Source organism: Leopardus geoffroyi, chromosome C1 (genome assembly GCF_018350155.1).
Source record: "Leopardus geoffroyi isolate Oge1 chromosome C1, O.geoffroyi_Oge1_pat1.0, whole genome shotgun sequence".
Lineage (NCBI taxonomy): Eukaryota > Metazoa > Chordata > Mammalia > Carnivora > Felidae > Leopardus > Leopardus geoffroyi.
This window is the reverse complement of record NC_059328.1, coordinates 72,693,125-72,710,465: the sequence shown is the minus strand read 5'-3', so window position 1 is coordinate 72,710,465 and position 17,341 is coordinate 72,693,125. Positions and strand designations below refer to the sequence as shown.

General features: G+C 34.2%; 1 protein-coding gene across 5 annotated transcripts in view; it reads left to right on the top strand.

Moving 5' to 3' along the window:
• COL24A1 (collagen type XXIV alpha 1 chain) overlaps nucleotides 1–17,341 on the top strand; it is a 397,210-nt gene that overhangs the window by 14,482 nt on the left and 365,387 nt on the right. For 4 of the 5 annotated variants that reach the window (XM_045478122.1, XM_045478119.1, XM_045478121.1 and 1 more), the window contains exon 4: nucleotides 8,174–9,525. In XM_045478122.1, the coding sequence (XP_045334078.1) occupies nucleotides 8,174–9,525 (1,352 nt within the window). The remainder of the gene's footprint in view (nucleotides 1–8,173; nucleotides 9,526–17,341) is intronic. The other variant, XM_045478123.1, reaches the window with a different exon arrangement.

Here is a 17,341-nt window from a genome sequence, read left to right as displayed (position 1 = left end):
CCACAACCCTCAGATAAGCAAAAATATTTTTATCAGGCAAGATATTCAAGAGCTTAAGAGAGTACCTCCCAGGAGCGAAGAACAAACATGCCTGTTCTTTGGGCAAGGTTAAATTTTTTACTACACAAGTAGCCTATAGGCTTTGGGTGCCATAGTGGAAAGGGTGGGAGGACTTGAAAAAGTGAAATCAAGATGGGGGTCCCAATGATTCACTTGTATAACTTGACAGTTTGCAATAAAACCACCATACCACTCACAGTTATAAGGATATTCTTAAATGTGCCAATCTACTCAGCCTCATCAACTGTGTCACAGACTCACCATTTCATATGAATACCAGTGAGAAACTTATTTTAAAATGAAGTCCTGAAACATTAACAAAAGAAGGGGTGTGCCTGGATGGCTCAGTCGGGTAAGCATCAGACTTTGGCTCAGGTCATGATCTCACAGTTCATGAGTTCGAGCCCCGCATTGCGCTCTGAGCTTCCAGCTTAGAGCCTAGAGCCTGTTTCAGATTCTGTGTTTCCCCCTCTCTCTGCCCCTCCCCTGCTGTCTCAAAACTAAACAAACATTAAAAAAAAAATGAAGCCATAATCCTTTAATGAAAGATTGAGGAGATGGAGAATGGTAAAAAGGTTTTTTTAAACAGGATATCCACAAGGCTGAAAGACCATGGATACTTCATTCCTTGTTTAATGATTCCCTTTTATTTCTAGTATACTATCTTGCTGAGAGTGATCCTTTTTTCCTACATTCTAAACTTTCCTGTTTTGATCTTTTAGGTTTGATCACCTTTGACATGTAGCAGAAATTAAAAAAAAGAAAGCTTGTTAGGAAGGCATGAGATGCGAGACTAGAAATGCAGGCAGGGATTAGATCGCTAAGAGTCTGAGGGTTGAAATAAGAAATTTGAGTTTTGTGCTAAAAGCTGTGAGAACCACCGAGGTGTTATAGGAAGCAGTGTCATGAACTAAATGTTCATTTTGTTCTGTATTTTAGAAAGGTTTTTCTGGCAGCAGTGTGGATGACAGATTGGATAAGGGTGTCTTACAAGAGGCAGAGAAATCTATTAGGAGCCTAATATGATAATCTAAGAGTAAAGAGAGCTTAACTAAGGCTTGTATTGGACTTGATGACTAAATAGCTATGGAGAATGGGTGGAAAGGAAGTATCAATGGTGATTGCCAGGTTTCTGCGTTAGATGGTTGATTGATTCATTCATTCATTCAAACAGTACTTTGGACCCACTTTGTTTTAGTCATTATTCTATATGTTGGAATATAACAGTAAAACAAGATGAAGTACTACCCTCATGGACCATGTATACATATATAGTGTGATATATAATGTATATGCATATGTAATGTGATATATATGATTTTATAGATATATATATCATATATTTATTAATTATGTCTCCCTAAATTTTTAGTGCTGTGAAGAAAAATAAAGCATAGTAAGTAAGATGTTGGAGAATCACTGGGGCCAGATGGATGACTATTTTATCTTTTAGATATTATTGTCAGGGAAGACCTCTTTGAAGAGGTCACATCTGAGCCTAGATCTGAATGAACTAAAGGTTTGGAGCATTCTAAACACAAAGAATAATAAGTGCAAATACCACGAATTCAAAATGAGGTTAGTGGTTTTAAGGAATAAGAAAAGACCAGTGTGGCTGGTACTAAGTAAGGTGGGATGAAATGAAAAGAGATGAGATCAAGAAAGGTAAGAAGGGAGCGGATGGCATAGGTTTCATAACACCATGGAAAGGGTTTGGATTGTATTTTTACTGCAACGGGAAGCCATTGGAGGATTTGGTTCAGGAGAGTGGCATGATATAATTCACACTATAAAAATATTACTCTGGCTAGTGGTTTGATAGTGGGGCTCTTCAGTGAGAGAGGCACTAAAGTAAGAGGAACAGATTTGGGGGAAAATATGTTGAGTTAGAAGTGCTTGCAGAACATCTAATCTCTATTGCATAAATTCAGTAGGCAATTGGATATGCAAGTCCAGAAGAGAAGTTTGTGAGTCAGCATGTGTGGTTATTGAAATCATGTTTTGGATGAAGTCATTAGGCTTGGTGTTTACAGTAAAAAGAGTAAAGTGTTGTCTTGGTGACACCATGATTTATTCTCTGTTTGAGAATCAGTTCTGCTGTTAGAGGACATATGCATTCCTTAAAGTTGCCATGCTGAGAATTTGGGTCCAGAGGACTGTCTGCTTTTAAATTCTGCCTCTACATCCTACTTGGGTGACCTTGGGAAAGTTAAATTCTCTGTGACCTAGTTTTTATAACTGTCAGAGTTAACAATAGTACCTACCTCGTAGGGTTATTGTGAGAATTATGTGGCTTAATAAAGTTGTGAGACCAGTGCTTGTATGTAGAATTAATAAATGCTGCTGTTATTTTTATTCCTTAAAAAAATGCAAAGCACAAGTGAAATAAGTCAGACTGAGAAAGACAAATACCATATGATTTCACTCATGTGGAATCTAAAAACAAAAAACAAATGAATAAACAAACTAAACTCAGAATCAGACTGATAAATATAGAGAACAAATTGATAGTTGCCAGAGGGAAGGGGGGTGGGGGGATGGGTAAAACGGATGAAGGGGAGTGGCAGGTACAGGCTCCCCGTTATGGAAAAGAAGTCATGGGGATGAAAGGCACAGCATAAGGAATATAATGGTATTGTAGCAGCATTGTATGGTGACAGATGGTACCTACACATATGGTGAGCACAGCATAACATGCAGACTTGTTGAATCGTTATGGTGAACACTGGAGACTAATGGAACGTTGTGTGCCAACTATACTCAAATAAAAAAAATAAATTAAAATTAAAAAAATTCTTAATGAAAAAAATGCAAAGCACTTAATGAAGATATCAATATTCTTTAAAAAGTAACTGATTTCCTGTATGACACAAACTGGATTGATTATGCGGTTAGGGCCACTCATGAAACAAGTAATTTATTACAGACAAGTAAGTTTTTTGTTTATTTGTTTGTTTTGCTATATTCACTGGTACCAATTATCTAAATTTAACCTCCGAATTGCAATTTGGTGATATCAAGGGCCAGACCTAAATTAACAATGAAGAGTCTGTTCTCTGACAGAAGTCTTTCTCCTATTCTCCCCACCCCCTCTCATCGGTGCCTTTTATCCTTAAGAGTCCTCTGTTCTCCCATCAATATCTGCTCAAAGCATTTGTTAAACATATTCACACTAAGATTTGAAAGTGAAAAACTGGATTAACATTTAGAAATGCACTCAGATACCAACTCTGGTGGCCACTTACAGAATATTCCCCACTGTGAGATTCTGTGGGAATAATGATTAATTCCTGAGGCTTGCCAAAGGAAATGTGAGGTGATGTGGAGAACACATTGCCTGTAAGGCAGTGTGATGAGGCAAAGATTAGAAACTTTGAAGCTACACTGACTGGACTCATATCCATTTCTACTATTTATCAGCTGTGTGATGTTGACCAGGTTATTTAATCTTACTGGGCCTCAGATTCTTCATCTGTGAAATAGGTATATACTTAAAGTGTATAAACTTGAAACCATGAGATATTATCTTCTTACTTCCATTTCTAGATATCATAAAAAAATTAATGAAATAATAACCTTGAAAACTCCATTTTCAGCAAAACTAGGGGACTGATAATATTTGCAAACTCAAAATATGCTGACAAAAGCATATAAGTGCCAGCATGACCACACTTCCTAAAGATGAGGAGCATACCCTGAAATATTTCACCTTTAGCCCTTGTACGAAACAAGTGCTACAGGAACTGGGGTGGACAGAAGCTGCCCAGGGTCAAGAAGCACACATAGTAGCTAAATGGCCAGTGGGGACAGATCCCAGGACATGCACAAATCTACTTCCTAAGGTGAAGGATTCATTCTGAAGCATATACCAATGAGAATGGATAGAGAGGAGGGAGAGTAAAGTGTTGCCAGCTAGGCTGGCTATAGAAGTTCTGCTAGAAGGTTCAGAGAAAAAGGCTAGGTATATCAAAAAGCCATTTGAGAAGGAAACTCTGGTAATACTGAAAGAGCCTTTGGGTTTTGAGATTTGGAAGGCATGGCCCTCTGTCTTCTCCCCAGCATCCTTCTATAAATTGTTGGGCTATGAATTAGTAAGTAACTAAAAGTAACTATAACAGACTAAATAGAAGGGTACAATAAGGAAGATGTAGGAGAAAGGAGCAAAATGAGAATGTACACATAAAAAAATCACCTCTATGAAGGAAGATCATAAAACAGAAATATAAGAACTCAGGAGAAGGAAGAGATGGCAAGACATTAAAAGGATATGAATTGTGAGCTTGTAGAACTCAGAAAAAGATGTCGTAGGAAAACAATTTTATAAATCAAGATGAAATTGGAAGGAGCACAAAGAGAGATTAGACATTATAGGAAACATGGTAAAGACAGAAGTGAGAAAATCAAACAGAACTGAAGATAAAGAACATATTTTAAGAGATTACAAAGAATGACAGACACAGAAGACAGCAGTGGAGATTAAACAGTATTATAATAGGAATTTTTGAAGAAGAAAACCAAAACTATAAAATAGAATATTCAAGGATGTAATTCATGAAAACTTTGCTGAAGCAAGCAACAACAACTAAACTTGAATCTAAACAACAAATGGGCATCTATATGCCTGGAAACATTTATCCAGAATGGTCAATATGAAGCCATATCCTAATAAAATCTGCACTTTACTTCAAAGATAAAGAACAGCTCTTTGGGGCATGTTGGTAAAAAAAAAAAAAAATTGAGTCATTTAGAGAGATAAAATTAGCCGACTTCAGACTTTTCTTTCCTAACATTCCACACCAATAGACAGTGGAATCATATCTCTAAGATATTCAAAGAAAGTATCAGCAAAGAATTTTATATCCAGTGAAACTTAAGATACGAGGCTATCAACAAACAATTCTAAAAAGTCAAATATCCAGGAAATTTTCCATGAACGCTTCTTGAGGAGACTAATAGAGGATAAACTTCATCAAAAAGGAAATAACTGAGATAACGATTACAAAGACTGGCTGTATAAGAAGAAAATTTGGGAACAGAACTGAATATAAATGCCATACAAATGTAGGAATGGTCCAATCACTGATAAATGGGAAGGGAAGAGGGAAAAAAGACAGGAAGTGTATTAAGTTTGCTGATTGGCTCATATGTAGAAGCTGGTTGGGAATTAATATTATCCAAAGCTGATAAATCAAATAAAAAGTACTATAAAGATATTTAATAATAAAAAAGTCAATACTAAGAAAGCTAATTCTGATAGTAAGAGAAAGGGAGGAAGGGAGAAAAAAGGAAAAGGAAACACTATCCATAGGAAAGAAATAATAGATATGTCTAAATAAAGAGGACTAGGGACATTGTATATTTTTATAATTTTAAAGATAACATAACAAAAAATACAAATCTATCTAAAATATAATTCTTAAGCTATATCCCATAGATTTTGGTATGTAGTATTTTAATTTTTGTTATTTTTCTAAAAACTGTGTAATTTTTATTTGTATTTTCCCAATGACCCCAATTTTCCAGTTAAAGGTTTTGGTTTTTTTTCCTGATTTTGTTATTAAAATCTAACTTGTTAGCATTGTGATTAGAGAATGGTGTCTAATTTGTACTTTCTGTTTTTAAAACTTAGCCTAATAAATTCTACTAAAACTAGGTCATAGAAAATAATGAATCAATACTATAGTTGATAAAGGTAATACAATATGAGAAAAAACAGACCAGTCTTAACTTGTAAATATTGATGTAATGATTCTACATACGTCGTTCTTCAAGAATCCAGCAAGGTATCAAAAGAGTAACATATAACCATCAAGTAGCTTTTATTTCAGGAATGGAAAGATGGTTTGATAACAAGAAACTTATGAATAGCAAATTCTCAAAGACTTTTGACTTTTTAAAAATCTCAGCTATTTGTTATAAAAACTCTAAATTAGAATTGAAGGAAAATATATGAAATATTAAACACACACACACGTATATATAATACAGGTTTCAAATAATATCCTTTCCAGTGATATTTCCTTTAATGGAATCAGAAATTTGAGGCAGTATATACCAGGGGTTATTTCTTTGGGTAAGGAGAAGCCCTTGATATCATGCCACATAAATATGGTACTTCCTTTGTGTAAGGATAGCCTATTTGGCATATTATAATAACTTTCACAAAATATATGATTATATACACTTTAAGTGTCGTGATTTTCCAAGGAGCAGTGTTTCTAACATAGATTACTTCTCAGATTGAGATATGCACCTTCTTAGAGGCAGAAACCATTGTGCAAGAATACTCAGAGTCACTGACTAAGCAGACAGTTGTTTCAGGAATATAAATTTTCAATGAAGATTGAGGATGGGGATAGTTAACTGATTTCACTGGTAATTCATGTTATATAGTAAAACAAATATAGCCATATTATAGAGAAAAATTAAAGTTTTTCCTAAATTATAATTGTAAAACATGAGAAGTCAAAGATTTTTTTTTTTTATTTTTATGGGGCCTCTTTAAAATATTCCTCTAAATTCCTGGAGACACATATAATTCTAAACTGATGTTAGGAATGTTTTGGTGGAAAAGTTTAAGAGACACTGTCATACTGTTTTAGATACAAACATTTATAACATTTGAAACTATTATAAAACTATGACTGCTTTATAAATGATGGTTGTTATAACCTTAAAATAAACCACCTGAGTATTTTATAAAGCTCTCTGGTGAGAAAACATTTTAATTGTATTGCTAGATTATGCACGAGTGATATTTGCTATTATTTTTGCTATTTGTAATAAACATGAATTATTGAATATCTACTAATTTCCTATAAAGGAAAAACTAAGATAATTCACATTTTTTTGGCTAATCTACAAAAGCTTTTTTCTTACTTATCACAGTTATGAATTCATATTCTTTGACATTTCTTGTTAGAAATGATTACATACATACAAAGTTACAGGTAGGAGATTTATTAACACCCAAAATAATAATGATCCTGTGCCTGACTAAACTGTTCTATATCTCTAATACAGGATTCATCATTATTCACAAATTGTATTTAATTTTATAAGACTATAGAAAGAAATGTGACATCTGATAAGATCCTGGTGGGGCAAATTCATTCATTTAGAAATTATAGAACTATTTGCAAGGCAAGAATAGTAGATATCCAATAATTAATTAGACACAGAATCTGTCTTCCAAGAGTTTATAATTGGATAGGGGAGATAAACAGTATACTATTAGTAACATTGCAATGAAAATAAACCAGAAAAAAAAGCCATTATTATATAAAGTTTATATTATGTACAACCTATATATAAAGTTTATGTTATATACGACCTATATTTCATATTATATAACAAATATTGGAAAGGGTCTAAAAATTGCTTTGATAAAAATTACCTTGGAGGACTGAGAAAATAACAGAAGCAAGAGAAACTTGGAAGGGAAAGAAAAAGTATGGTAATCATCAACAATAGGAATTTAAGTTTTCTTGTCCAGGAGATATCAGGGTGACTGAATACTTTATGTGTAGCACACCCTTACAGTATTAGGCACAGGGAGAACTCTTGCGTAACTTGTAAATTTCCAGAAGGCTATCAGGGAAAAAAACCTGAAAAATTATAGTTTAAAAGATTATGTGAACTTAATTTGTACAGTGGTTTTCAAGTTATAAATTTCTTTTTGTAACTGTGTCCCCAGTTTCTCTTTAACTTAGAAGTCATAAAATTGTAAGTTCCAAATTAAAGAAGTAATATTCATTGGAGTGACAAATGATTCCTTAATTGATTGAGAAAAATGAGAGAGCATTTACTAAATTTTAGGTTTAGGAATATAGGTTGTGCGTGTGTGTGTGTGTGTGTGTGTGTGTGTGTGTGTGTGTATGCACGCATTAGTATGTGCTTACGTGTGTGTGTTTCAGATTACTGAGTATGACATTTTACTCTTCCTCCCCATGTTTCTCATGAACTGGAAATTGATAGAGCATGCTTATTTTAGGGATTACTGTTGATACAGACAAGGAATATTTTCTCATACTCAAACATTCATATGAACACCTGAATGCATAAGAGTAAGATTCTTTCTCTTTCTCTTTCTCTCTCTCTTTTTAATTTCCAGGCATAGATATTCTTCATCAACTAGGCCTTGGAGACAAAGATGTAAGACACTCATCATCAGTGACTGCTGTACCATCATCATCTACACCATTACCTCAGGGGGTCCATTTAACAGAATCAGGTGTCATTTTAACAAATGATGCTTATATTGAGTCACCTCTCATGAAAATTTTACCATTCAACTTAGAACAGCCATTTACAATATTAATTGGGTTACAGTCACATAGAGTAAACAATGCATTTCTCTTCAGCATTAGAAATAAAAATAGACTGCAATTAGGAGTGCAATTATTACCTAAAAAATTAGTAGTATACCTTGGAGGAAAGCAGTCTGTGTTTTTCAACTACAGTGTTCATGATGAGCGATGGCACTTCTTTGCCATTACTATTAGAAACCAAGTTGTTTCAATGTCTGTTGAGTGTGGAAAGAAATATTTTAGCAGAGAGACTCTTTTGGAAGTCCAGACTTTTGATTCTAACAGTGTGTTTACACTAGGAAGTATGAATAATAATTCTGTCCATTTTGAAGGAGTAGTATGTCAGTTGGATATTATTCCTTCTGCAGAAGCATCTGCAAACTATTGTAGATATGTGAAACATCGTTGTCACCCTGAGACAAACCATCTTCATACAACCATCGTACCAGCTGAGATACTGGAAAACTCTCCCTTGCCCAAACAATTTGGTGAAAAAGTGCTGTCTGAGGACACATTTACCAAAGGCAAAAACATTCCAAATATCATAAATAATGATTCTGCAACAGTCCATAAGCAACAAGAACACCAAATATCAAAATCTCAATTCATTTCTCTTCATTCAAGGAATGTTTCTGCTGTGGATCTTGTAAACCATGGGATTCAAGACAAAGAAATGATCACTGAGGAACATACTCAGACAAATTTAAGTCTGTCAATGACCCATCATCTCAAAAAGGCGAAAACAAATAGCAAGGAGAAATTTAGTTCTTTTTCAAATGTATCTGACAATGTCACACAACATAATGATAAACTAACTGGTCTGTCACCATTTAAGAAGATATCATCTATTCTTCCACATATAAAACAAGAAACAATTACTAATCTCAAGAAGGCTATCACAGCAAATCTACACACTAATGAACTCATGGAACTGCAACAGATTTTAAACACAACCTTATACAGAGTGACAGATGAGCCATCTGTGGACAATCACCTTGACCTAAGGAAGGAAGGTGAAATTGATCCTGATGCTACCTATCCCATCGAAAATAGCTATGAGACTGACCTTTATGATTATTATTATTATTATGAGGATCTTAATACAATGCTCGAAATGGAGAATCTGAGAGGGCCAAAAGGGGACACTGGACCTCCCGTAAGTTGTTGTTGTTGTTTTTTAAATCTGTCTTAATGCATTAACTTATCAAAAATCACTAGACTGAAGATTACAGAATAGATCAGATCTGTTTCAGACATGTATCCTGGCTATAGTGATGAATTTACGGTTACTATAATGCATCCAGCCAGAATGCAGTGTTGGCTTAAATATTATATTTTTTGTTGTTTATATTGGCAGGCTGAAAGGTTACTTAATTCTGATAAAGTGGTGAGTAAGCTATATGTTTTTCTTGTTCAGTTGAAGTTCAACCAAGAATTCAACTGCTAAATTTGGATTAGCATTCTTTATAGAAAAACCATAGACTTATACACAGTCATGTTAAGAGAAGGATATAAAAGTTATAGTACACTAAAGAAAAACACGTTAAATACATCAATTAAATTAATTGATAATCATTAAACCCTTCTTTCAGCAAAATAATATCAAATGAACTAAAATAGTAAAATTTACTTTAGAGATAATTTTGTAGTGAATCACTGCCTGGTAAAAAGCAAAACCTTACATTATTGTTCTAAATGTAACAGTTCATTACATCTTTAATGGTATAGTTAATTTACATTTACAGATTAATAAAAGCTCCATATACCTAATACAAAAAGTAACTAAGAGCTCATCCGCCTATTCAATGAAAAAAACAAGCAAACAGCCAAATCACTTATTTGATAATGTATAAACAAAACTATATGATAATAGATTGATGTTTTTAGCTCTGAAATTCTTCCGTTGTGTAGGTGCAATTACAGATGAACATTTGAAAAATTTATAAATCATTAAAGCCCATTTTAAGCTATTTAAAATTACATTGGGGGGAGCCGGGTGGCTCAGTTGGTTAAGTGTCTGACTTCAGCTCAAGTTATGATCTCATGGTCTGTTGAGTTCGAGCCCTATGTCAGGCTCTGTGCTGACACCTTAGACCCTGGAGTCTGCTTGGGATTCTGTGTCTCCTTCTTTCTCTGCCCCTGCCCCACTCACACTCTGTTTCTCTCTGTGTCTCAAAGATGAATAAACGTTAAAAAAATCACATTAGAAACATTATGTTTTTGCCTTTTATGTTTGTATATGTTAAGTAATCAACTTTTATGTGTTTAGAAAATAATATTTTTAATCACAAGCAGACTAAAATATATATTAAAGTATTTCTTTATTTTATGAAAATAAAATTTGAGTCATTGTTTTAGTTCAGAAGCCACTGGATGGCAGAAGATGATGTCACTTGCTTAGCTTATGTTTCCTTTGTGGTTCTTGCTTGAAATGACTTGATAGGTATTGAACAACTCTTAGAGTGAATGTTTAAATTAAATAAAATAAAGTATGAATAACATATTATTATAGAGAAATTCTTTTCAGTGATAGCAACTAATTATCAACATATTAGTAATAAAATTGAGCCACTGGGCAGGTCATATTAAGCAAATAGTTACGGAAGCCATTTACTTTCTTCAGTATGATGAGATGAGCATAAATCTCTTCTATAAATCCCAAACTAGTCATTTCAATATTGGTGGATGAAGCAGTAATATTTAACAGATATTTACTTAGTTTCTGTTATGGGAAAAGCAGGAACACAAAGTATGGATAACACAGTCACTGCTCAGAAGGAGCTTACAAACTAAATGCATAAGGTACAAATGTTCAAAAGCAAGAGAAGTGTTTTCTGAGGTGATTCCTATGAAAGATCACTTAAGGCTGAGCTGTTCGGAATAGCTTGGAATAGTTCGGAATAATTTGGAATTGTCTTGTGAACAAATTAGTTATAATGTAGGCCTCAAAGAATGGATATATTTTGATAGGTGAAAGGAACGAGCCTATTTTTTTAATAGGAAAAGCAGCATAATAGCTATCATTTACTGAGTTTTTACTTTGCGACAGATGCTTGACCATGCCCTTTAAATTCATTATCTTAAAATAACTTGGTGAGGTTGGAATTATTATCCCCATTTTTTCAGGTGAAGAAACTGAAACCCAGAAAAGTCAATTTACTTGCTCATAACCACATTGCTGATAAATGACAGAGCCAGGATTCACGTTTTTTGCCTCTAAAGCTTAAACTCTCTCATGATGTTAGACTGAATATTGTTGGACAAAGATAAGACCCAAGATAGATGTTGTCAGATTGTAGAGAGTCTTAATTGTCCAACTGATAGTTCTTACTTTATCTCATTCTCATGGGGAATTTTGTAGGTTTCTAAGCAGAGATATTAATGAAGTCAGTCTGTTAGTAGTGCCCAGCACAGACAGGAAATTCCCACTATCATCTGGATGTTACAAAACTAAGACATTAGGAAAATGTGAAAATGCAAAGGAAAGGTAGAATTCAGGAGATATTTTGAAGAAATATATGGGAAATTAATTGGACCTAGGGACCAAACAAAAAGGAAGAGAAAGATGACTTTAAAGTTTCAAGTCTATGGATTGGGAGAATGGTAATACCATTACTAAAATTAGTAACTAAGAGAGGAAGTCGATTTTAGGAGAGGAAGTTAAGTTAAAATATTTCAGGTACTATTGAAAATTCAGTCAGCCTTTGGAAAAGTTGAAGAAGCTGAAATGAAAAAGAGAGATCATGATAAGAATGTAGATTCAGGAGTCTTCCTATCAATATTATAGCTGAAGGTGTAGGGTTGGATAATTTTCAAAGAAAGGAGTTTGGCATAGAGTCAAGAGTCAAATCATGGGGAATGTTCGCTTTGGGATTATGGAAGAAAAAAAGCAGAAGTGTGAATGAACAGTCAGATGGGAGAGAAGTATATAGTACACTGTCACAGAAGCCCAAGAAGAGAGTTTTGAGAAAAAATTGATCAGCAGTGCCAAAAACTACCTAGAAGTCAAAAAGGATGAGGACTGAGAAAAAGTGGAAGAAATGCATTAGCTCTTCTGATGGGAAAGTCAACTTGGTGAGTCCAACTTCAGCATAATGTAGAAGACTAAAGGTAGATTTTTTAGGAAGCTAATGGAAGTGTGAATGATGAAGAAATAATGAACTTCGTAGGGATTGTTGCACCACTTCTTGAAGTAGATGTTACCAGGTGAAATCTCAGGCCAGCCTGATTTTTCCTACCTGTAGGTGACCATTTCTTCTTTCATATGCCCGTACAGTTCTTTCATCATCTCTGAAGTTTATTAAACCTATATCAGTCTGTATCAGTTTTTTTTTCTGGTATGCCTTTGATATGAAGGTTATTTTTATTTGATTATAGAAACATCTCCCCTTATATCTTCAAATATTTTTCTTTTCCATTTTTCCACCTTCTTCAGGATGTCCTTTGTGATGATAGACATTATCTATCATTTTCTCTGCAAGCATGTATGTGTGATTGCTTTTTCTATTTTGTTTCATGTGAATTCAGTTATTCTGCACTCACATTCCTTCATTGATTTTTAAATTGTATTTAATCAGTTTTTATGGTATCAGACATGGCTTTCATCTATAATGGTTTCTTTTTTCTCTTTCATGTATTTCTTAAACTCTTCTGGTTCACATTTCATTACCTTCATTGTTATTTTTATTTCTTATAACTCTTCTTTGACCTCCCTTTTTATAGAAACATGGCATCTTGAAATCCTTTGCATCTATAGTGAACTATATGACTGGACTTTTTCTCTGTTGCATGAAGTAATTCCTCTTCTGGTAAACAATTTTCATCTACTTTTAATTTATGTTTCTGTCCTCATACTTTCCCCTCCCCTCAATAAGTATGTAAAGGCCCCTGGCTGGTTTCTTTCTGGTTATTAGCCATTTTTAAAATAAAGGCAGCTCTGGGGCACCTGAGTGGCTCATTTAGTTAAACATCTGACTCTTGATTTCGGCTGGGATTATGATTTCATGGTTGGTGAGTTTGAGCCCCACCTCTGGTTCCGTGCTGACAGCATGGAGCCTGCTCAGGGTTCTTTCTCTCTCCTTCTTTCTCTGTCCCTCCCCTGCTCATGCTCTCTCTCTGAAAATAAATAAACTTAAAAAAAAATAAATAAATAAAATAAAGGCAACTCTAACTGGGGCACTATTTGTTTTAGAATAGCATAGGGAGAAGCAGAGGGAAATAAGGTGGAGTGGTACACAGTGTCAACTTTAGGTTGCTGCCTTTAAACACCATCTTATTATATTTATTTTGTCCTCTATCCAGAGACCTATCTCCTCTTACTTTCATGTACAATTTGTTATGAAATCTTTTATTTCATAGGCCCTCTAAGAACTAATATGATGATTTATGCTCCTGTCTTTCACCCCCTGTCCCCACCAGACATCTTCTGAGGTTAGGAGGTTTGGTTGTAGATCATAACAATGATGGGTTCCTCCTCTTCAGTTCCACCTTTCTTACTCTTGGCTGTTAGAAGCTGGATCTTCACTGGATCATTAATCATATCTACTGTGGCTTTCTCATTCCCTTAAGCCTCATCGTTGTGTAATCAAAGGATTTTTGAGATGAACATTCAAGACTGATAGTTTTAGATATCTGTAGCCTGTTCAAGATTTGAAATCTGAGGAGGTTTTTCTTTCTGGTCATCTCTCAACATCTTTCCTTACCGCAAAGTTTCTCAGTATTTGGAAAATAATCTTCATATTTTGTGGTTTGTGGTTGTGGTCCTTTCCTTGTTTCGTTGGAGATGATTTTTTTTTTCTTTCAGTGTTTTTGTTGTTCTCAGTGGGTTTTGAGGGATGGAAGGTAGTTTTAAAAATGTTTTCATTCTGCCATGTTTTATGTAAATTCTCTAGTGATCTTTTTAAAAACACAAACCAGATCACCTCAGTTAGCTGCTTAAACTCTTCAGTGGCAGAAGAATAAAGCACTTAGAATAAATGAAAGACTTTTTATCATAACCTGTGCAGTGGTATGTGATCTGGCCCCTGCTTACCTCTGCAGCCTCCTTTTGTGCCACTTTCCCTTACTCTCCCTGAGTTTTCTTTTTCTTCTTCAATAAGACTGTGCTTTTTGTTTGTTTTCTTTTACTCATGCCCTCGTTCATTTTATTCCTATTTTCTGGAATTTTACTTTCTCCTCTTTTCTAACTCTTACTCATCTTTTCAGTCTGAGCACTTACTTCCTCATAGAAGCCTCCTCTGATACCACAAATAAATTAGGTGCACCAGCTATGTTAATCTCTCTGTTGCTTGCTTGTTCTCTTCCTTCATATCACTAAGTAAAATGTATAAATATATGCTTATCTGTTAACGTGTGTCTTTTTTCTAGGCTCGAAGCTGTCAGAGGGCTTGATGCTTACCAATGCTTATCGAATGAGTGAATGAATGAATGAGTGAATGAATTTTTAAAAGGAATTTTAGCTGCAGGACTGCCAAGATTAATTGACCAGACATTACTATATTTTAGAAGTTTTGGTCTAGTGAATATATTTAAGGCAATTATATATTTGATAATATATAATAATTACCTTAGTAGCCTGGGTGGCTCAGTTGGTTGAGTACCTGACTCTTGATTTCGGCTCAGGTTGAGATCCCATGGTCATGGGATCAAGCCCCACGCTGAGCCCCACATCAGGCTCAGCTGGAGCCTGATTAAGATTTTCTGCCCTCTACCCCACTCGTGCACACTCTATCTAAAACAAACAAACAAAAAACCCCTAGTAATTATAATATTATAACTAACATTAATTGCTTACTGTGCACTGTGTATACCTTTAAAAAATTCATTATTCTATAGTTTACTGGTTAACTACTATTTCTCAGCCATAGTGGTAGTTATTCTATATACAGTATCTTTAATGATCACAATAACTGAAAGGTAGATCTTTGTCATCAATATTTTAAAGATGAGGAAACTAAGGCTTAGAAAGAGTAACTGACTTGTCCAAGGTCATTCAGCTAGTAAATCATTGAGGCCTTATTTGAACCTAGATAGACAATTGCAAAACTGTTACTCTTTTCATGGAATTATGCTCCTTTTTTTTTTTAACTTTTTTTAAAGTTTATTTATTCTTGAGAGTGAGCGTATGTGAAAGGGGGAAGGGCAGAGAGAGAGGGAGAAAGAATCTGAAGCAGGGCTCGATCACATGAACCATGAGATCATAACCTAAGCCAAAATCAAGATGGTCAACAACTGAGCTCAGACATCCCTTTCTCTTAATAACCAATAACCTCAAAGTTAAAGTGCCATTTTTAGTACTTAACTTTATTTACAGAAAATCACTTATTTTCATCAAACAAGTCATGCCATATAAAATCAAATTTCTTCCCTGGTTTGTAGAAATCCCTATTAATCTATTCTCAGTGATTTGAAAATGCAAATTTGTGAAGAAGTTAAAATTGATTTTTATACAGTGCTTATTAAATAAGTCAAATATTTCAATCATGACATAAAATAGACTTTCTTTCTTGCCCAGTATCTAATATTAATTACCTTTTCTATGTAACTGGAATACTGTTTTCTTTTGTTGTAATATAGTGTCATGGGGTAATAAACCAAACTAGACATTCTGTTTTAATTTTCCATTTAGTTTTTCATTTTTCTTATTTTTTGGGACTTCAAATAAATAGCTGTTAACTTCCGATTATAACAACAGAACCAGAATTGTGAAAAGGATTTCAGTTTTTTAAAAAAATAACTGAAAGTCAATTTTTGATGGACATTAGTGATATAATGATAGCTGTTAAAATATTTGAACAGTTCAGGAAGGCGGATGCCCTCAGTCTGAGGTTGAATGGAAATAGTACTTCTGTCTCAATGTTAGGAGATATATGAAAGGTTTTATTGGGGTGCCTGGGTGGCTCAGTCAGTTAAGCATCTGACTTCAGCTCAGGTATTGATCTCACAGCTTGTTGAGTTCAAGCCCCGCATCGGGCTCTGCAATGACAGTGCAGAACCTACTTGGGATTCTCTCTCTATCCTTCCATCTCTGCCCCTCTCCCACTTGCACTATCTTTCTCTCTCTCAAAATAAATAAATAAATACTTTTTTTTTTTTTTTTAAATCAAGTTAGGGCATGGGAGAAGAAAAAATACAATCAAAGGAAAATGGTCAGCTTGAAAAATATAAAGAGGATTAGAAAACTTCAAAGCAGCTGTAATATTTAAAAAAAAAGGAGAAAGTTTTGAAGAGTAGATAATATCAGAATGAGGAATGAGAAAAAAATGCTGCATAAAATCAAGGCTCTTAGGCCATGCTATCTGTTAATGCTAAGGCCAGCACTTTAACCTTGATATGCCGAATTTCAACATTCATGCTATTTTTAATGCAACCTTGAATGAATATTTGTAAAGTGGAATATGTGTATGCTCTAGGGACACCAAGAATAATTCCATATCAGCAGAGCGCTCTGCAACAATTAAGTGAATGCAACATGAATGAATGCATATGTTAACCACGTCTCAAATGAACATTTATTCTGCCCCAGTTGATTGTTAAAGTAAAAAAAGACGACATAAGTCATCACGTGAGGAAGTAAAGAAGGAAACTACTTCTTCCTATTCAATATTACTTAACATATTTAATATTTATTTAATATATTTAGTATTATTTAGTATATTTAATCAGAATGCTTTAAAAATTGATCAATGTTTGCTTTCCTACTTTTTTTGCAAACCATTTAAGTCTCTGACTGAACTCCTGGTATGCTATACTTGGTGCAAGGCAGATTTATTACTGAATATACAAGAAGGATCTCATAACAGTTTAACACATTATACAGATCCTTGCTATAAGTCTTTTAAGAGAACATAACATAGTCAGTGCTTTAATTTTTCCGGGCAAGTCTTTTGAAATGTGTCTGAAACGACCTGTAGTTGTTGGTCTCCCAACCCTAAATTGAATTCTGCCTTCAGTAGTAAAAGTAAATTTAGGTA